The sequence below is a fragment of the Palaemon carinicauda genome, chromosome 37 (assembly GCF_036898095.1).
Source record: "Palaemon carinicauda isolate YSFRI2023 chromosome 37, ASM3689809v2, whole genome shotgun sequence".
NCBI classification, from domain to species: Eukaryota; Metazoa; Arthropoda; class Malacostraca; order Decapoda; family Palaemonidae; genus Palaemon; species Palaemon carinicauda.
The window spans coordinates 17,788,920-17,810,927 of NC_090761.1; the positions used below are offsets into that span (position 1 = coordinate 17,788,920).

Consider the following 22,008-nt stretch of genomic DNA (forward strand, 5'->3'; position numbering starts at 1 on the left):
CTTGTGATGGTGAAGGCTACACTATTATTATTAACTGCATGCCTAGACAGTCTAAGATCTGAATGCAAAGGATGGTTAGAATTATGAAAAATCATATGCAATATGCATAAAGAACTAACTGATTGACTGTATTAGAGAAAAATCTTTAGATCAGGAGTAAGAAATTCAATACCCTACAAGTTCTTGTTCAATAAATTGAGATGAGAGTCAGCAGCTGGACCGCAAACATGAGAAAAATACTAAAAACAGGGTTGGATGGAAGAATTAAAATTCTCCAGAAGAGATTGATCACAAAAAAATCTTACTAACACTTCCATAATAAGCCTATTTTTTAAGCAACTGAAGAAGAAACAGTCTTCATGAAGAACCTTTTCCCATGATTTTCTGGATCTTACAACAAGCTTTCAAACTGTTCTTTCTATAGCTGATGTCTTTATACCCAACATTCCTCATTCTTTCCCATTGCATGTCAAAACTACTTAAAGGTTCTAAGTCTTTTTTCTAGCCTCTGGACACCATTTCTCTCGGCTATTTCTTTGTTTGTAAAATGGTCTCCCTGCTTGTCAAAAAGATTGGAGCTGCCAGGGCAGAAAAACTACCCCTCTGCCATACACCCCAAAAGCACCTCTAACTCTCTTAAAGTACTGGGCCAAGGGGAGAGGAGAAATTTGTGATCCTACAATTGGGGCCTTTAATTTTCTTCTGAAGTTGAATCTAATCAGGGAGTAGTAAGATAAATGCTTGAAGGTTAAACACTATTTCTTATATGTAAGAACCATGAACATTGCTGGAAAAAAAAAGAGAGATCACGGACCACCATTTCAATGGCCAATCGTAAGTATAAAAACACTAACGTGTGTTTTGTGCTCCATAACTCGTGTATAATGTGGAAATAAAAGGTGAGGGGGGGGGGGGAGATTGCAAAAGAAGGAAAAAAACCTTTACTGCAAATTATGCTTAAAAACCGCTTTACATGGTATCACTGTTTAGAGCTTTTTTACACTTGGACATTTCCAATAATAATTTTCTAATGCAAAGTAACTAGATTTTAATATATATCATTTTAGTAAATCTCAAAATTTATGAGCCCATTCCATTGTATTCATAACTTACAAATTCCTTTTATGAATTTACAAACTTTTAAGTTTCAAAATTACTTTTTTCTTAGAACTAGTCCATATTCACCGGAAAAATAAGAAATATTCAAGGAAGACATGGCAATTTCTGGATATAATATTGCCATTTACATGAAGGATAATAGGGAGGCAGATATAATTGCTGTTGCAGCTGTTGAGGTGCCAGTGATGGGAGATGAGAATGAGAGAGAGATTACAATAGATGAAGTGAGGAGAGCACTAGATGAAACGAGAGTAGGAAAAGCATCTGGTATGGATGGTGTGAGAGCTGAGATGTTGAAGGAGGGGGGTGTGACTGTACTTGAATGGTTGGTGAGATTGTTTAATATGTGTTTTGTGCTGTCAATGGTACCAGTAGATTGGGTTTGTGCATGTATTGTACCACTATATAAGGGTAAGGGAGATGTGCATGAGTGTTGTAATTCAAGAGGTATTAGTTTGTTGAGTGTAGTTGGAAAAGTGTATGGTAGAGTAATGATTAATAGGATCAAGGATAAAACAGAGAATGCAATCTTGGAAATACAGGGTGGTTTTAGAAGAGGTAGGGGTTGTATGAATCAGATTTTTACAGTTAGGCAGATATGCGAGAAATATTTAGCAAAAGGTAAGGAGGTGTATGTTGCGTTTATGGATCTGGAGAAAGCGTATGATAAGAGTTGATAGGGAAGCAATGTGGAATGTGATGAGGTTATATGGAGTTGGTGGAAGGTTGTTGCAAGCAGTGAAAAGTTTCTACAAAGGTAGTAAAGCATGTGTTAGGATAGGAAATGAAGTGAGTGATTGGTTTCCGGTGAGAGTGGGGCTGAGACAGGGATGTGTGATGTCGCCGTGGTTGTTTAACTTGTATGTTGATGGAGTGGTGAGAGAGGTGAATGCTCGAGTGCTTGGACGAGGATTAAAACTGGTAGACGAGAATGACCATGAATGGGAGGTAAATCAGTTGTTGTTTGCGGATGATACTGTACTGGTTGCAGACACAGAAGAGAAGCTTGGACGATTAGTGACAGAATTTGGAAGTGTGTGTGAGAGAAGGAAGTTGAGAGTTAATGTGGGTAAGAGTAAGGTTATGAGATGTACGAGAAGGGAAGGTTGTGCAAGGTTGAATGTCATGTTGAATGGAGAGTTACTTGAGGAGGTGGATCAGTTTAAGTACTTGGAGTCAGTTTAAGTACTTGGAGTCTGTTGTTGCAGCAAATGGTGGAGTGGAAGCAGATGTACGTCAGAGAGTGAATGAAGGTTGCAAAGTGTTGGGGGCAGTTAAGGGAGTAGTAAAAAATAGGGTTGGGCATGAATGTAAAGAGAGTTCTATATGAGAAAGTGATTGTACCAAATGTGATGTATGGATCGGAGTTGTGGGGAATGAAAGTGATGGAGAGACAGAAATTGAATGTGTTTGAGATGAAGTGTCTAAGGAGTATGGCTGGTGTATCTCGAGTAGATAGGGTTAGGAACGAAGTGGTGAGAGTGAGAACGGGTGTAAGAAATGAGTTAGCAGCTAGAGTGGATATGAATGTGTTCAGGTGGTTTGGCCATGTTGAGAGAATGGAAAATGGATGCAAGAGTTGATGGGAGAAGTACTAGAGGAAGGCCAAGGTTTGGGTGGATGGATGGAGTGAAGGAAGCTCTGGGTGATAGGAGGATAGATGTGAGAGAGGCAAGAGAGCGTGCTAGAAATAGGAATGAATGGCGAGCGATTGTGACGTAGTTCCGGTAGGCCCTGCTGCTGCCTCCGATGCCTTAGATGACCGCGGAGATAGCAGCAGTAGGGGATTCAGCATTATGAAGCTTCATCTGTGGTGGATAATGTGGGAGGGTGGGCTGTGACACCCTAGCAGTACCAGCTGAACTCGATTGAGTCCCTTGTTAGGCTGGGAGGAACGTAGAGAGTAGAGGTCCCCTTTTTGTTTTTGTTTCTTTGTTGATGTCGGCTACCCCCCAAAATTGGGGGAAGTGCCATGGTATATGTATGTATGATTTACATGGAAAAAAAAAAAATCTTGAAATTTCTATTGGGGTTAAATTATTATATCTTTATGTAACTAAGCTCTTCTCCAGTATGCCACAGCCACAGGGATAATAACATCTAAATAGAAACAAGAACTACTTTGTTCAGAATGCATTTTTTTTTCTAAGAACTTCTCATAACATACCTTTTGGCATATAATCTTTTATTGCTTCAGGAACAGTAATGCCTTCTTCAGTCTGGTAATTTTCTAGCAATGCACAAATCACACGAGTAGTTGCGCACATTGTAGCATTCAGCATGTGCACGTATTCAACCTGTAATGCGAAATACAAAGCAGTAATTAAGGCACTGCATCTTGGTATGAAATTAAAAAGTCAGTTGGTTTTCATGAAAATGCATAACTTTCAGAGCACTGTAAAATAAAATTATATAAAAACCTTAAACTTGGTGTCAGGCAAATCCTGAGGCAGTTTGTAAGGTTTACTTATACTGTATATAAATAATACTTAATTACATGAAAAGTGGTTGAGAAAAGGAAATCTAATTCAAGAAACTAAACTAAATAAACAGTTTGGTAAATATTTGTTACTGTAATAATGCTAAAACATACTAATATAAGGAAAGATATTTGGGTAATAAGTCAAAATAGTTAACTATTATTCTTTTTAAATTTTATCTAGGAACTGAGGTAGTAAATTTAAAAAAAAAAAAAATGTGACATGCGAGTATAAATCTAAGGAATATGGCAGTTTACATTTTATTCATCTTTCTCTCATACAAGAATTTTTTTTCTTACTTTTGAATGAGAACATATTGTATTATCATATTCATTTTACCAAATACTGTACCTTTTTTTTGAAAAATTATCAAAAAATTGAGTTTTGTCTTTCAACCTCAATCTTTTCTCTCTTATTTACTTTTAAATTCATTTTATCATTTGAAGAAAACCAAGTTATATTTTCTACCCAATAGTTTGGGATCTTTGAAATTTTACAGTAATGTCAAACAACATTGCTGTCAAGTGAAAATAAACTATTATTCAGAAATAAATAAGTACCGTATATACTCGTGTAACAGCCGATCTCACGTACTGTGGGACCCCAAATTTTCACCTATAAAATATGATTTATTGTCTAAGGAGTATGGCTGGTGTATCTCGAGTAGATAGGGTTAGGAACGAAGTGGTGAGGGAGAGAACGGGTGTAAGAAATGAGTTAGCGGCTAGAGTGGATATGAATGTGTTGAGGTGGTTTGGCCATGTTGAGAGAATGGAAAATGGTTGTCTGCTAAAGAAGGTGATGAATGCAAGAGTTGATGGGAGAAGTACAAGAGGAAGGCCAAGGTTTGGGTGGATGGATGGTGTGAAGAAAGCTCTGGGTGATAGGAGGATAGATGTGAGAAAGGCAAGAGAGCGTGCTAGAAATAGGAATGAATGGCGAGCGATTGTGACGCAGTTCCAGTAGGCCCTGCTGCTTCCTCCGGTGCCTTAGATGACCGCGGAGGTAGCAGCAGTAGGGGAGTCAGCATTATGAAGCTTCATCTGTGGTGGAAATGTGGGAGGTTGGGCTGTGGCACCCTAGCAGTACCAGCTGAACTCGGTTGAGTCCCTGATTAGGCTGAAGGAACATAGAGAGTAGAGGTCCCCTTTTTGTTTTGTTTCATTGTTGGTGTCGGCTACCCCCCAAAATTGGGGGAAGTGCCTTGGTATATGGATGGATAATCATTGCGTAAACACAGCCACATTAACAATCAAACAAAAACCCAGTTGTTTTGTTATGAACACTCGAATCAGATAGCAGCTGTTTTATTTGCATATCAATATCGTACGATAGTAAACAAAGTAGCATAAATCTGATATTTTTACATTACACCCCTATTCACTATAGAGAAAATATCAAGAAAATTTGTCAAATATAAACTAACAAGCAGTAAATGAAGGAGAGAAAACAAAAAATATTCATAGCTGCTATTCTGTTTGGAATCGGGGAAAGCTGTGTAGGAGACTGGAGGAAACAAAAGGAAATTTAATGGGAACCTATGAATTTCCAAATCGCGTAATTAAACGCAAAAACCGAATTTTGAAGATAAAGTTACAAAGTGTCTGAAAACAGAATATAGTTTTGTTATAACATGATATAAATAATTTGTTAAGCTTTATAATCAAGCACCACAACGCTAACAAAAATGTTATTTTCATTAGTAAAATAAATTTTTGAATATACTTACCCGGTGATCATATAGCTGTCAGCTCTGCTGCCCGACAGAAAAACCTAAGGACAAAATACGCCAGCGATCGCTATACAGGTGGGGGTGTACATCAACTGCGCCATCTGTCGAGCAGGTACTCAAGTACTCCATGTCAACACAGAACCAATTTTCTCCTCGGCCCACTGGGTCTCTATTGGGGAGGAAGGGAGGGTCCTTTAATCTATGATCACCGGGTAAGTATATTCAAAAATTTATATTACTAATGAAAATAACATTTTTCAATATTAAACTTAGCCGGTGATCATATAGCTGATTCACACCCAGGGGGGTGGGTAGAGACCAGCATTACATGTTGACATTATTATGAGCTAAGCATTTTGTATTTCATTTTAGCAGTTATTCAAAATAACAAACATAAAATAAATAAGTACCTGGTAAGGAAGTCGACTTGAACAATTACTCTGCCTTTTTAAGTACGTCTTCCTTACTGAGCCTCGCGATCCTCATAGGATGCTGAGCGACTCCTAGGAGCTGAAGTATGAAGGGTTGCAACCCATACTAAAGGACCTCATCAAAACCTCTAATCTAGGCGCTTCTCAAGAAATGACTTTGACCACCCGCCAAATCAAGTAGGATGCGAAAGGCTTCTTAGCCTTCCGGACAACCCAAAAACAATAATAAAACATTTCAAGAGAAAGATTAAAAAAGGTTATGGAATTAGGGAATTGTAGTGGTTGAGCCCTCACCCACTACTGCACTTGTTGCTACGAATGGTCCCAGAGTGTAGCAGTTCTCGTAAAGAGACTGGACATTCTTAAGATAAAAAGACGCGAACACTGATTTGCTTTTCCAATAGGTTGCGTCGAATATACTTTGCAGAGATCTATTTTGTTTAAAGGCCACGGAAGTTGCGACAGCTCTAACTTCGTGTGTCCTTACCTTCAGCAAAGCTTGGTCTTCCTCATTCAGATGGGAATGAGCTTCTCGTATTAACAGTCTGATAAAATAGGATAAAGCATTCTTTGACATAGGCAAAGATGGATTCTTAACTGAACACCATAAAGCTTCAGACGGGTCTCGTAAAGGTTTTTAAATAGAACTTAAGAGCTCTTACAGGACATAAGACTCTTTCTAGTTCATTTCCAACCATACGATAAGTTTGGAATATCGAACGATATTGGTCAAGGCCGAGAAGGCAGCTCGTGTTTGGCTAGAAAACCAAGTTGTAGAACATGTAGCCGTTTCGGATGAGAATCCGATGTTCTTGCTGAAGGCATGAATCTCACTGACTCTTTTAGCTGTGGCTAAGCATATCAGGAAAAGAGTCTTAAAGGTGAGATCTTTCAGGGAGGCTGATTGTAGTGGTTCGAACCTGTCTGACATAAGGAATCTTAGTACCACGTCTAAATTCCAACCAGGTGTAACCAAACGACGCTCCTTCGTGGTCTCAAAAGACTTAAGGAGGTCCTGTAGATCTTTATTGTTGGAAAGATCTAAGCCTCTGTGACGGAAGACTGATGCCAACATGCTTCTGTAACCCTTGATAGTGGGAGCTGAAAGAGATCGTTCTTTCCTCAGATATAAGAGAAAGTCAGCTATTTGAGTTACAGAGGTACTGGTCGAGGATACGGATACTGACTTGCACCAGTTTCGGAAGATTTCCCACTTCGATTGGTAGACTCTAAGGGTGGATGTTCTCCTTGCTCTAGCAATCGCTCTGGTTGCCTCCTTCGAAAAGTCTCTAGCTCTCGAGAGTCTTTCGATAGTCTGAAGGCAGTCAGACGAAGAGCGTGGAGGCCTTGGTGTACCTTCTTTACGCGTGGCTGACGTAGAAGGTCCACCCTTAGGGGAAGAGTTCTGGGAACGTCTACTAGCCATCGAAGTACCTCGGTGAGCCATTCTCTCGCGGGACAGAGGGAAGCAACTAGCGTCAACCTTGTCCCTTCGTGAGAGGCGAACTTCTGCAGTACCTTGTTGACAATCTTGAACGGAGGGAATGCATATAGATCTAGATGTGACCAATCTAGTAGAAAGGCATCTATATGAACTGCTGCTGGGTCCGGGATTGGTGAGCAAACTATTGGGAGCCTCTTGGTCATCGAGGTAGCGAAGAGATCTATGGTTGGCTGGCCCCAGGTGGCCCAAAGTCTCTTGCATACATCCTTGTGGAGGGTCCATTCTGTTGGAATTATTTGTTCCTTCCGACTGAGACAATCTGCCATGACCTTCAAGTTGCCTTGGATGAACCTCGTTACTAGTGAAATGTCTAGACCTTTTGACCAGGTGAGGAGGTCCCTTGCGATCTCGTACCATGTCAGAGAGTAGGTCCTTCCTTGCTTGGAGATGTACGCCAAAGCCGTGGTGTTGTCCGAGTTCACCTCCACCACTTTGCCTTGAAGGAGAGACCTGAAGCTTTTCCAGGTCAGACGTACTGCCAGTAGCTTCTTGCAGTTGAAATGCATTGTCCTTTGACTCGAGTTCCATAATCCCGAGCATTCCCTACCGTCTAATGTCGCACCCCAGCCTACGTCCGATGCGTCCGAGAAGAGAACGTGGTTGGGAGTCTGAACAGTCAGGGGAAGACCCTCTCTAAGGTTGATATAGTCCTTTCACCAAGTCAGACCAGACTTTATCTTTCCGGAAACCGGGATCGAGACCGCTTCTAGCGTCTTGTCCTTTTCCAGTGAAAAGCTAGATGGTATAGAAGAGGACGGAGGTGTAGTCTTCCTAGTGACACAAATTGATCCACGGATGACAGTGTCCTTACCAGACTCATCCACAGCCTGACTGGGCAGCGTTCCTTCTTCAGCATCTTCTGGATGGATAGCAGGGCTGGGGGTTGATCGTCTTGTTCAGCAACGTCCTCATCAGAGGGTTCCTCATCCGAAACTGATGAGGAAACGGCAACGGAGTGGGCAACGTCTGACTCGCTGAATCCGGTCGCACTAGTGGATGCGTGACGGAGCCGGACGCAATATCATGGTACTGCTGCACAGTCTGTGAACTGTCAACAACCATGGGTGCGCGAGGAAGTACAGCATCAACCCGAAACTGTCTAGACTGTCTGGGTTGTGCAGTCAACACCCTACCGGGTTGCTGAGGTTGACGCACTGCGTCACAACAAGTCACCTCTGTTGTTTGTTGAACGTCTTCCTAGTGAAACACTGAACGTCAACAACCACCTCCGAGCGTCGCTTAACTTCAATGTGCGACTGGCAACCCACACTGGGTCGCATCGATGGAGGAACCACCTCAACTGGCAGACGCGAGTAGGATACCTCAGCGTCAACAGGGCGCACAACCAACCGGTTGGAAGGTTGTTGGCCAGAAGGTTCTTCTCCGTATTTAAGTCCTCTATCAAGGACACAAGCTTGGACTGCATGTCTTGCAGCAAAGCCCATTTAGGGTCTACGGGAGCAGGTGTGGCAACAGACGGGGTTAGCGACTGAGGCGGAACCATTTACCATCCCTGGAAGCCTTGTTATGTGTGACATAATAGTACAGCAAAACTTCAAAGGCTCGACAAAAGTTGAAAAGTTGATCTGTAAACAACTTGGAGCGTCTCCTGGCTAGGCGCCAGGGCGAGTCTACCAGAATTGAGAAGTCTACCTGGGCAGAGGCATGAACTCCCAAGCCGAGAACTTCTCTCGTGTCCTATCAGACTCTCGCTCTATAAGCCAGTTTAAAAGAAGGGAAATCAAAGGCTGTATCCCTAAAACTCCTCCTGGTGCAAAAACCAGTCGCCTAGCCAACGTAACGCTCTCTAGGGGAGCGAGAGAGCACTAGCAACAACAACGGCTTCGAAGTAGCTAGGCCTAGTGTAAGTTCTGACGTTAGGCGAACGAGGAGCAGCAGTTACAAGATCCGGACGAAGATCCTTAAAAAATCATCATGATTTAATTAAAGTCCATAGGAGGCTAAGCAGCTTAAGGCTCCTCTCCAAATGACAGAGTCCTCAAAGGAATATCAGTAGGAGGGAGAACAGCACTTTCTCATCTACAGGAACCTTGTCCGAGAAAAGCTAGGTTATCTCAGTGAGGGTCTCACTGGTGCATTAGCAGCAGACCAGAAGGCAACGTTATGTAACTGCTTGACAGTCTGTGAACTGTCAAAAACTGAACTGTCAACCACAACAGGTGCGTGAGGACATACAGCACTGGTGCATTAGTAGCAGACCAGAAGGCAACGTCATGTAACTGCTTGACAGTCTGTGAGCTGGCAACAACCATAGCTGTGTGGGGAAGCCTCTACTCCTGACTGACTAGTCTGCTGCGGGAGAGTAGCGGTAACCACAGTGGGTTGCGGAGGTTGAAGCACAGCGTCAAAACAAAGCAACTTAACTCCACCCTCCTGTTGTTGTGGTAACTCGCGAACGTCAACGGAGGGTAGCGTGCGTCTGTGAACATCAACGTGCGGCTGGCAGGGTACACTGCGCATGGGTGGTGGAACTCTCACAGGCGGAGTGCGGGAGCAGGTAGCGTCAGCGTCTACTGAACGCACAATCGTGGTTGGTTGTAGGCTAACGGGTGCAGCGTCAACCTTCTCCGCACGATACTCCTGCATAAAAGATGCTAATTGTGTCTGCATAGACTGTAGCAAAGACCACTTAGGGTCTACAGCAGCAGGTGCGGCAACAGACGGTGTTACTGCCTGTTGCGGTACCGCTTTACCTCTCTTAGGAGGTGTGCAGTCATCGGAAGACTGTAGCGAGTCCGAACTGACCCAGTGGCTACACCTGGGCCGTTGGACTTGCGCGGAAGGGACCGACTTGCGCTTAATAAGCTGCGAGACCTTGGTCCAAGGTTTCTTACGAGAAACCTCTTCCGCAGACGAGAAGTAAATGGGCTCTCTCGTCTTTGTGTGGGTGGGGCGATCTTGGGTAGATACGCCCGAAACCACGGAGGGAAAAACGTCTGTTCGTTGATCAAGGCCTGGCGAACCCATAAGTCGTTCGACATTACTTCTCCCCTGGGCTTGGGAGCTTGCAAGAGGTCCCGGACTAGGTGAACGACAGGCACGAACAGGCGAACCCTCGGACGCAACACTGTAACACTTTGCGCATATCACTTTATCACTTCGATTTTCTGTTTTGCACTTATTTCACTGAAATCGAAACTTTACTGATTTCTACCTGAAACACGCAATCCTACCCTTCATTAAAAGGTAGTAATTGCGAAAACAGTCGTATAATGCAACAGAAAACATATATAAAGATAAAGAATTCAGTGGCTGGGAAAGAGACTAAACACTAGTTCAAATAAACTACGTTTACAATCTCTCACCGCACATAGCCTGGGGACAAGAATAAAACCCTAGAAACGTTTTACCTTCTTCCCCGTACAGCGACTAGGGAGGAGAGTAAAACGAGAACAACGTTACCCGCTTGAACGAAACGTTTTTTCTCCTCTCTCTCCCTCCGTCTCTATCTCTCTCTCTCTTTCTCTCTTGTTTTCGCACCTGAGAGAAGAGCCCAATTATATATCGTCAAAACATGTTATTTGGCTAAAGGAAAAAACTGAAAGGTTTTCCAAATAAAAAGTACCTTTAATTTAGAATTTAAACATTTAAGCTAAGAAAGAATGAACGAAACGTCAGAATCGGTTTACTCTTACTGCAAAGTGAAACCGTGATACACTCTCTCTCTATCGTAACGATAGAGCGCATGTTGAACGTCCTGAACGTCAACAACTGCGTAGTCTAAAAAACTAAACGTTAGTTCATCTTTGAAAACAGTACGAGACTATCAAAGAAATTCTTTCATAAAACATTAAATTTAAAAAGTTTTAAATTCTTTAAAGGTTAAATACGATATAACGGGCTCAACGTTGATTAACTTCGGTTCCAAGTTAGGACCGCCTACTATCAGGAAAGGTCGCATATAAACAAAACATAAAAATTTATTTTTATATGTTTATAATAAATGGAAAGTTAATCGAAGAGGCCTAATAAAGGCGGAGAGATATAAAATATATAGATCTATAAAGTGTTAAGCAAAATTACTAAAAACCTAAACACACTTCCGTCTAAGGGAAGGGTCGGCCATTTAAAAGTGAAAGAGAGTCCATACTCTCTTTGTCACCATAATTAAATCTATCCAAAACGAGTTCAAGTTTTGAGATGAAGATAAAACCCCTGCATAGCGAAAGCTCAAAACTGGAATAGTGTACTTCACCAAATAGTTGTGAAAACAAATCCAGTTAGTAACAGCGTATTTAGTAGGTCTTGCCAGTGGCACGACAGAGAGAAAATTGGTTCTGTGTTGACATGGAGTACTTGAGTACCTGCTCGACAGATGGCGCAGTTGATGTACACCCCCACCTGTATAGCGATCGCTGGCGTATTTTGTCCTTAGGTTTTTCTGTCGGGCAGCAAAGCTGACAGCTATATGATCACCGGCTAAGTTTAATATTGAAAAAACAATTATCATAAGTCAGCAACATGAACGAAACTCCGGTCAAGTTCTATATGCAATTCAACTCAACAGTAAATGAAATACGAGAAAAGTATTTCAAATGATACTATTGAAATTAGTATGCTATTTGGAAAATGATGTATCAAGTAATAATTGTTCCTTTAAGGAAATATGAAATATCCTTCGATAGTTTGCCTTAATCAGCTGATTTGGAAAGCGTACAGGAGTGTTGACTGACTTTCAAACATAAACAATAGAAAAGATTATAGTTGGCGTGGTTTTATTCATAAATACGATACTAAAAGATGAATACTACATGCATTATTATTGAATACATTTAAGTATAACACCAGTTTAATCCAAATCCGGTTTATTTGAAATACAGCCGATTTTTTACCCTAGTAAATGGATAAACATTTTGAGCGATGATGTAGCCTAGTCCCAGAGTACATATGCTAATTTCATACCTCGTGTATGATGCGACCCCCTTGAATTTAGCTTCAAAATTAGCCTTCAAAACTCACATATTACGCGAGTATATACGGTGGGCAGTATTTTTAAATTAACACTATATAAGATGAAATTTTCAAAGAAATTACACACAAGAACCCATCTTTTTAAAACACAAAGATATATCTTACAGCAGTATTCATCTTTTTTGTTGCTCCAAATCGAACCTTCAGCCTCCTGGACTGGTAATCAAGGCAATTGGAGCAAGAAACAAGCTCCCTATAGGCATCTGAAAGATAAAGAGAACTATTTACTGAAATATAGCTACTTCAGGTAAAGTGACTTTTAAAAACTATTAACAGTGCCTTGATATACTTTTGTCACAAACCAAACTAGAATTACAGAAGCAAAAATTACTATGCATTGAAAACATAATGCAATACCTACTATAAAACCATTTTCTGATAAAAGCTTTAGCTCTACTGTAATTCACAAAACCAACTCATTCTTATCAGTAATAATCAATTTCATAATTTTTTTTATGAAAAAAAAAACATGAACTTAGCACAATTGAATTATCATCAAAACACTTGCCTGATTCCCTTCAAGGACTGGATTTATGTATTAAGTCCATACAGTGATTACATTTGTATAGCATGCAATACTGTATATATCTTTTATATAAACCTCTCATCCATATCCAACCTGTTATCCATGGTCTATATAACTGATTCCCCTGGTATGCCAATTTTGTAGTCTTAAAAGACGCAAAATAGCTAAGAGAGACAGGTTAAGTAAGTGCATCATTGACTAGTTGGTAGGTATACCTCATTGCTTTTCAATAAGAGAATGTAATCTAACAAGAATAGAAGTGTAGGTGGTCTTTGTTTTCATAGAATATATTTTTTTTAATTAAGAGTACATTATCTGATACCATAACCTTAATTATAATTTAAGCTAAAGGTTGATTAGTTGACACTATTGTACAGCTTTTTCACGAGACCAATAGATCCAGTGGAGCACAACAAAGTATACTAGTTAAGGAACAATGTATTCCTCATGAGGTTCTGTAAAATAGCTGAGTAACATAACCTCAATGTACACCTAAGAAACAGTGATATAAAGGTACTAAACAAAAGCAATCAGTTTCCAAACTATAACACTATGAACTTACAAGAATATAATTTTGATCATCTGTATGCTATAATAAAGAGAAACTTACTTGATCCAGGAAAATATGCTTCTAAATCTAATTTCTTGGCAGCAGCATTATTAAGCTCCCCGGATACTATGTTAACAACACGATAAGGAAGACCCAAGGCCTTGCACAGATTCTCGGCATTGGTGATCATTTCATCCATAATCTTCCATGATTCATTGTCATGGGGTGATGTTAGACAAAATTGTTCGACCTGTTGGAAAGATAAGAATTCATTAACACAATAAAAGAAACCTTGGCTAAAATAGGGTATGATCTGAGAAACATACCCTTTACATGTTGTCCACTCAATGCTGCAAATGAGCATAAAATGTGCACTAGACCAGACAATTAAACTTTTTTCCTCTCCATGTTTAATCAAATTCCCATTTTTTAAATTAACTTCTAAAACAATAAAAATACATACTATACAGAAACGTTCTAGAGAGAAAGTGTCATTTCTACCAACATTCCTTGTTGTTCATATTGCTTCTTCGCTACAAACTTGGTCAATAACTCAATTTGCTTTCCTTTCAGTAAATGCATGGCTCTAGTAAAATCATGAAATGCTCTAGCAGTTCATAACAAGAAATGAAGCAGTGACACTCCAGTTTCTTTGTTATTTCAACCTTTTGCAGCGAGAAACTGTCATATTAATCAGTGATAAAACAAGGTCTGGACAAGAGTGTAATCCTGGACTGTGAAAAACCAAAAACATAATCTTAATAAAAAAATTATTTCTATACATCCTATGTTCATAAAGCTTCTTCTTCATAAGCTCATTTTCCCAATGTTTACTCGCAAAATTTTATAAAAAATAATTCTCATTATCTTTCCTTTCAAAACATACAAGACCGCAGTAAGTTAATGCGACAATCTAGCGGTTGATGGAGTAGCCTGCTAGGAATTTCCCATTCTTCAGTTTTGAAGTGGAAAGTATTCCCTATTCCTTGACATCACAAGTCAGTGTAGAAGCGCTTAGGCACATCAGGTACTGTATACATAAATCAGTCGAGTATAAAAACACAGAATCTGATGGAGGTGGGATGCCAGTGAAGGAAAACAATAGGTAATAAAAATTTGAAATTTATACCCTAATTATAATTCTAGACCCAATAATTTGAGAATTTAATGGGATTCAACTAAAAAAACATTTGCTTATAAGGCTCAAGATTGTTTTTCTAATGATATTTGAAATATCAAAAATAAATCTGTCCACAGCAACTATATGAACTAGAAGCTAATAACCTTGATAAGAAAGTAAGGATATATCAAGATAATGCTCATATGACATTAAACTGGCAAAGAAAACTTTTCAGCAAAAATTAAGAGATGTTGGGTTACTCTCAATATCAACAACCTTAAATCTTCATCTTATATAAGATTAGGATCCAAAATTGCCAAGTTCCTGGTGCCCGAAACCTCCAACAAAATACACTGCCTTTTGGACAAAGGATGAATTAACATTCTAATCCCACATAGTCAATTATAGGCAATACCTGCAATATCCATAGTTTGTCCTGAATATACTGAACGTCTCACTGAACAAAGACCACTACTCTCAGGTTAAATACTTACAACTGTTTCAAATAAGGAGAGATGAAAAATTGTACTCCCAAACACAAACTTAATAAGTAGTGTTTGTAGATTTATTATTGTGTTTAACTGTAAAATTTAAAAGTGAAAGCTTCACAAAGGTTCAAAACTGAACATACTACAAATGTGATTTTGTAATACTTAGAACAGTTGGAGATGGTGGAAAACTATGATCTCAAATACAGGGTCTTTAGAATTGGAGTTTAATGATAGATTGAAAAATGCAAATAAGACAATGGCTAGGGTTATGCAAAAATGTTATTTTTATAATAAAATAAATTTTTGAATATACTTACCCGGTGATTATAATAGCTGCAACTCTGTTGCTCGACAGAAAACTCTAAGGTAAAATTCGCCAGCGATCGCTACACAGGTTGCGGGTGTGCCCAACAGCGCCATCTGTCATCCAGATACCCAGTACTCAATGTAAACAAAGAACTCAATTTTCTCCTCGTCCCACTGCGTCTCTATTGGGGAGGAAGGGAGGGTCCTTTAATTTATAATCACCGGGTAAGTATATTCAAAAATTTATTTTATTATAAAAATAACATTTTTCAATATTTAACTTAGCCGGTGATTATAATACTGTAGCTGATTCACACCCAGGAGGGTGGGTAGAGACCAGCAAAATATGTTTACATTATTATGACCTAAGAATTTTTATTTCATTTTAGAAGTTATCAAAATAACAAAAACAAAATAAATAGGTACCTGGTAAGGAAGTCGACTTGAACAATTACTCTGCCTTTTTAAGTACGTCTTCCTTACGGAGCCTCGCGATCCTCTTAGGATGCTGATCGACCCCTAGGATCTGAAGTATCAAGGGTTGCAACCCATACAACAGGACCTCATCAAAACCCCTAATCTAGGCGCTTCTCAAGAAATGACTTTGACCACCCGCCAAATCAACCAGGATGCGAAAGGCTTCTTAGCCTTCCGGACAACCCAAAAACAACAATAAAAACATTTCAAGAGAAAGATTAAAAAGGTTATGGAATTAGGGAATTGTAGTGGTTGAGCCCTCACCCACTACTGCACTCGCTGCTACGAATGGTCCCAGTGTGTAGCAGTTCTTGTAAAGAGACTGGACATCTTTCAAGTAAAATGACGCGAACACTGACTTGCTTCTCCAATAGGTTGCGTCCATTATACTTTGCAGAGATATATTTTGCTTAAAGGCCACGGAAGTTGTTACAGCTCTAACTTCGTGCGTCTTCACCTTAAGCAAAGTTCGGTCTTCCTCACTCAGATGTGAATGAGCTTCTCGTATTAACAATCTGATAAAGTCTGACCAAGCATTCTTTGACAAAGGCAAGGACGGTTTCTTAACTGAACACCATAAAGCTTCAGATTGGCCTTGTAAAAGTTAAGTACGCTTTAAATAGAACTTAAGAGCTCTAACAGGGCATAAGACTCTTTCTAGTTCATTGCCTACGATCTCCGATAAGCTGGGGATATCGAAAGATTTAGGCCAAGGCCGAGAAGGCAGCTCATTTTTGGCTAGAAAACCAAGTTGTAGCGAACAAGTGGCTTTTTCTGACGAAAATCCTATGTTCTTGCTGAAGGCATGAATCTCACTGACTCTTTTAGCCGAGGCTAAGCATACCAGGAAAAGAGTCTTAAGAGTGAGATCTTTCAGGGAGGCTGATTGTAACGGCTCCAACCTGTCTGATATGAAGAATCTTAGTACCACGTCTAAATTCCATCCAGGGGTAGCCAAACGACGCTCCTTGGTGGTCTCAAAAGACTTAAGGAGGTCTTGCAGATCTTTATGTTTGGAAAGATCTAAGCCTCTATGCCGGAAGACCGATGCCAACATGCTTCTGTAGCCCTTGATAGTGGGAGCTGAAAGGGATCGTCCTTTTCTCAGGTATAAGAGAAAAACAGCTATTTGAGCTACAGAGGTACTGGTCGAGGATACAGAAACTGACTTGCACCAGTCTCGGAAGACTTCCCACTTCGATTGGTAGACTCTAATGGAAGAAGCTCTCCTTGCTCTAGCAATCGCACTGGCTGCTTCCTTCGAAAAGCCTCTAGCTCTCGAGAGTCTTTCGATAGTCTGAAGGCAGTCAGACGAAGAGCGTGGAGGCTTTGGAGTACCTTCTTTACGTGTGGCTGACGTAGAAGGTCTACCCTTAGAGGAAGACTACTGGGAACGTCTTCTAACCATCGAAGTATCTCGGTGAACCATTCTCTCGCGGGCCAGAGGGAAGCAACTAACGTCAACCTTGTCCCTTCGTGAGAGGCGAACTTCTGCAGTACCTTGTTGACAATCTTGAACGGTGGGAATGCGTAGAGATCCAGATGTGACCAATCTAGGAGGAAAGCATCTATATGTATTGCTGCTGGGTCCGGGACTGGAGAGCAATAGATTGGAAGCCTCTTGGTCAGCGAGGTTGCAAAGAGATCTATGGATGGTTTTACCCCAAGTGGCCCAAAGTCTCTTGCACACATCCTTGTGGAGGGTCCATTCGGTTGGAATTACTTGCCCTTTCCGACTGAGACAATCTGCTATGACGTTCAAGTCGCCTTGGATGAACCTCGTTACTAGGGAGATGTCTTGACCTTTTGACCAGATGAGCAGGTCCCTTGTGATCTCGTACAACGTCAGTGAGTGGGTACCTCCTTGTTTGGAGATGTACGCCAAGGCCGTGGTGATGTCCGAGTTAACTTCCACCACTTTGCCTCGAAGGAGAGACTTGAAGCTTTTCAAGGTCAGATGTACTGCCAACATCTCCTTGCAGTTGATATGCATGCTCCTCTGACTCGAGTTCCACAGTCCTGAGCATTCCTGACCGTCTAGTGTCGCGCCCCAGCCCACGTCCGATGCGTCCGAGAAGAGAACGTGGTTGGGAGTCTGAACAGCCAGGGGAAGACCCTCTCTTAGGTTGATATTGTCCTTCCACCAAGTCAGACAAGACTTTATCTTTTCGGAAACCGGGATCGAGACCGCTTCTAGCGTCTTGTCCTTTTTCCAGTGAAAAGCTAGATGGTATTGAAGAGGACGGAGGTGTAGTCTTCCTAGTGACACAAATTGTTCCACGGATGACAGCGTCCCTACCAGACTCATCCACAGCCTGACTGAGCAGCGTTCCTTCTTCAGCATCTTCTGGATGGATAGCAGGGCTTAATCTATTCTGGGGGCTGATCGTCTTGTTGTTCAGCAACGTCCTCATCAGAGGGTTCCTCATCCGAAAACTGATGAGGAAACGGCAACGGAGTGGGCAACGTCTGGCTCGCTGAGTCCGGTCGCACTGGTGGATGCGTGACGGAGCCGGACGCAATATCATGGAACTGCTGCACAGTCTATGAACTGTCAACAACCATGGGTGCGCGAGGAAGCACAGCGTCAACCCGAGACTGTCTAGACCGTCTGGGTTGTGCAGTCAACACCTTACCGGGTTGCTGAGGTTGACGCACTGCGTCAAAACAAGTCACCTCTGCTGGTTGTTGAACGTCCTGAACGTCAACAACCACCTCCGAGCGTCGCTTAACGTCAACGTGCGGCTGGCAACCCACACTGGGTCGCATCGGTGGAGGAACCACCTCAACTGGCAGACGCGAGTAGGTTACCTCAGCGTCAACAGGGCGCACAACCGACCGCTTGGAAGGTTGTTGGCCAGAAGGTTCGGTAGCAACCTTCTCCGCATTAAAGTCCTCTATCAAGGACGCAAGCTTGGACTGCATGTCTTGCAGCAAAGCCCATTTAGGGTCTACGGGAGCAGGTGTGGCAACAGACGGGGTTAGCGACTGAGGCGGTACCGTTTACCATCCCTGAAAGCCTTGTTATGCGTGACATAATTGTACAGCAAAACTTCAAAGGCTCGAAAACAGCTGTGAAGTTGACCTGTAAACAACTTGGAGCGTCTCCTGGCCAGGCGCCAGGGAGAGTCTACGAGAATTGAGAAGTCTATCTGGGCAGAGGCATGAACTCCCAAGCCGAGAACTTCTCTCGTGTCATATCAGACTCTCGCTCTATAAACCAGTTTAAAAGACGGGAAAGCAAAGGCTGTATCCCCCAAACTCCTCCTGGTGAAAAACCAGTCGCCTAGCCAACGTAAAGCTCTCTAGGAGAGCGAGAGAGCACTAGCTTAAAAACAACGGCTTCGAAGTAGCTAGGCCTAGTGTAAGCTCTGACGTTTAGGCGAACGAGGAGCAGCAGTTACAAAAAGATCCGGACAAAGATCCTTAAAAAAAAGTCATCATGATTTAATTAAAGTCCATAGGAGGCTAAGCAGCTTTAGGCTCCTCTCCATCTGACAGAGTCCTCAAGGGAATATCAGTAGGAGGGGGAACAGCAACTTCCTCATCTACAGGAACCTTGTCCGAAAAAAGCTGAGTCTCAAGCAAGGGAGAGACCTACCGTGGTGGCAATGCTTTACAAGCAGAGTCCACACTCACTGGTGCATTAGTAGCGGACCAGAACGCAACGTCATGTAACTGCTTGACAGTCTGTGAACTGTCAACAACTGAACTGTCAACCACAACAGGTGCGTGAGGACGCACAGCGTCCACTCGAGACTGCTTTGACTGCCTAGACTGAGCAGTCAAAACAACTCTAGAATGCGGAGGTTGACGCACAGCGTCAAAACAAGTCAACTCCGATTGTTAGTGAACGTCTTGAACGTCAACAGGAGCCTCAGCAAGTGGCCTAACGTCCAAATGCGGCTGAAAAACCACACGAGACCGCATCGAGTGTGGTTCTAAACAACCTGACTGACGTGACTAAGCTACGCCAACGTCAACAGTAAGCACAAAGGAACGTTAGGTTGGCTGAAAGCCAGGATATCGATGAGATAAACGGCTAGACTCAACGGACTAATCGGCAGAATAGTCTTCCATAAGGGAGGCAAGCATATACTGCATGTCTTGCCATACAACCCATTAAGGATCAACGGAAATGGTTGTGGTAAGAGACGAGGGTAACGTCTGTGACCGCAACACTTTGCCTACAAAAAAAAAGACTCTCGTAGTCTGTGTTACGCTTTTGTTAGGCGGCGTGCAGTTATCCGATGACTGCATAGGGTCAGAGCTGTCCTAATGGTTGTAACCAGGACGCTGGACCTGTCCTGAAAGGACTGACTTTCGCTTAAGGGCTTCGAAACCTTGTGACAGGTTTCTTATGCGAAAAGCCTTCGGATGACGAGGAGAAACAACGTCTCTCTCGTCTTATGGTAGGGGAGATCTTGGTAAGATACACCCGATACCATAGAGGGAAAACGTCTGTTCGTTGGTCAATGCCTCTCAAACCCATAAGTCGTTTGACATTACTTCTCCCCTGGGCTTGGGAGCATGTAAGAGGTCCCGGACTAGGTGAACGACAGGCACGAACAGACGAACCCTCGGACGCAACACTGTAACACTTTGCGCATATCACTTTATCACTTCGATTTTCTGTTTTGCACTTATTTCACTGAAATTTTTACTGATTTCTACCTGAAACACGCAATTCTACCCTTCATTAAAAGGTAGTAATTGCGAAATCAGTCGTATAATGCAAGCTCATTAATACCAGCAAAAAACAGAAAACATATTTAAAGATAAAAAAAAAAAATCAGTGGCTGGGAAAGAGACTAAACACTAGTTCATATAACTACGTTTTCAATCTCTCACCGCACATAGCCTGGGGACGAGAATAAAAAACTAAAACGTTTTATCCTTCCTCCCCGTACAGCGACTAGGGACGAGAGTAACACGAGAACAACGTTACTCGCTTGAACGGAACGTTTTCTCTCCTCTCTCTCCCTCCGTCTCTATCTCTCTCTCTCTTTCTCTCTTGATTTCGCACCTAAGAGAAGAGCCCAATTATATTTCGTCAAAAAAACATGTTATTTGACTAAAGGAAAAAAACTGAAAGGTTTTTCAAATAAAAAGTTCCTTTAAAATAGAATTTAAAACATTTAAGCTAAGAAAGAATGAACAAAACGTCAGAATCGATTTACTCTTACTGCAAAGTGAAACCGTGATACACTCTCTCTCTATCGTAACGATAGAGCGCATGTTGAACGTCCTGAACGTCAACCACTGCGTAGCATAAATAAACTAAACGTTAGTTCATCTTTGAAAACAGTACGAAGACTATCAAAGAAATTCTTTCATAAAATATTACATTTAAAAAGTTTTAAATCCTTAGCTCTTTAAAAGCTAATTACGATATAAAGGGCTCAACGTTGATTAACTTCGGTTTCCAAGTTAGGACCGCCTACTCTCAGGAAAGGTCTATATAAACAAAACATTAAAATTATTTTTATATGTTTATAATAAATGGAAAGTTAATCGAAGAGGCCTAATAAAGGCGGAGAGATATAAAATATATAGAGGAAAATCTATAACGTGATATAATTACTAAAAGCCTAAACACACTTCCGCTAAGGGAAGGGTCGGCCATTTAAAAGTGAAAGAAAGTCCATACTCTCTTTGTCACCATAATTAAATCTATCCAAAACGAGTTCAAGATTTAAGATGAAGATAAAACACCTGCATAGCGAAAGCTCAAAACTAGAATAGTGTACTTCACCAATTAGTTGTGAAAACAAATCCAGTTTAGCAACAGCGAATAAGCACGTCTTGTCGGGAGCACGACAGAGAGAAAATTGAGTTCTTTGTTTACATTGAGTACTGGGTATCTGGACGACAGATGGCGCTGTTGGGCACACCCGCAACCTGTGTAGCGATCGCTGGCGAATTTTACCTTAGAGTTTTCTGTCGAGCAACAGAGTTGCCGCTATTATAATCACCGGCTAAGTTAAATATTGAAAATTTGGAAATCAAATTGCCTGAAATTACATATAAAAATCAGACTATATATCAGTTTAGTAATATCTGTGTTACAATGTGGATATGAGTCACGGTAAGACAATGAAACAATCTCGACAGGTATAGTAAATTTGAGAACAAAGCCCTCAGAAGAATATTGGGAATTAAATGGCAAGACAGAATAAGAAATGAAACTATAAAAGAGATTACTCAAGTGCCATAAGTCAATGAGATCATGATGAGGGGTAGATGGAGATGGTTTGGGCATGCTCTTCACACTCCCTAA

At 41.4% G+C, this 22,008-nt stretch overlaps 1 protein-coding gene across 1 annotated transcript in view; it reads right to left on the reverse strand.

Annotated features, from left to right (window-relative positions):
• The window catches only part of SerRS (Seryl-tRNA synthetase), a 61,579-nt gene that overhangs the window by 683 nt on the left and 38,888 nt on the right, over positions 1–22,008 (reverse strand). The window contains exons 8-10 of the mRNA XM_068360789.1: positions 13,395–13,584; positions 12,364–12,461; positions 3,287–3,416 (exon numbers count right to left, since the gene is read on the reverse strand). Of these exons, the coding sequence (XP_068216890.1) occupies positions 3,287–3,416; positions 12,364–12,461; positions 13,395–13,584 (418 nt within the window). The remainder of the gene's footprint in view (positions 1–3,286; positions 3,417–12,363; positions 12,462–13,394; positions 13,585–22,008) is intronic.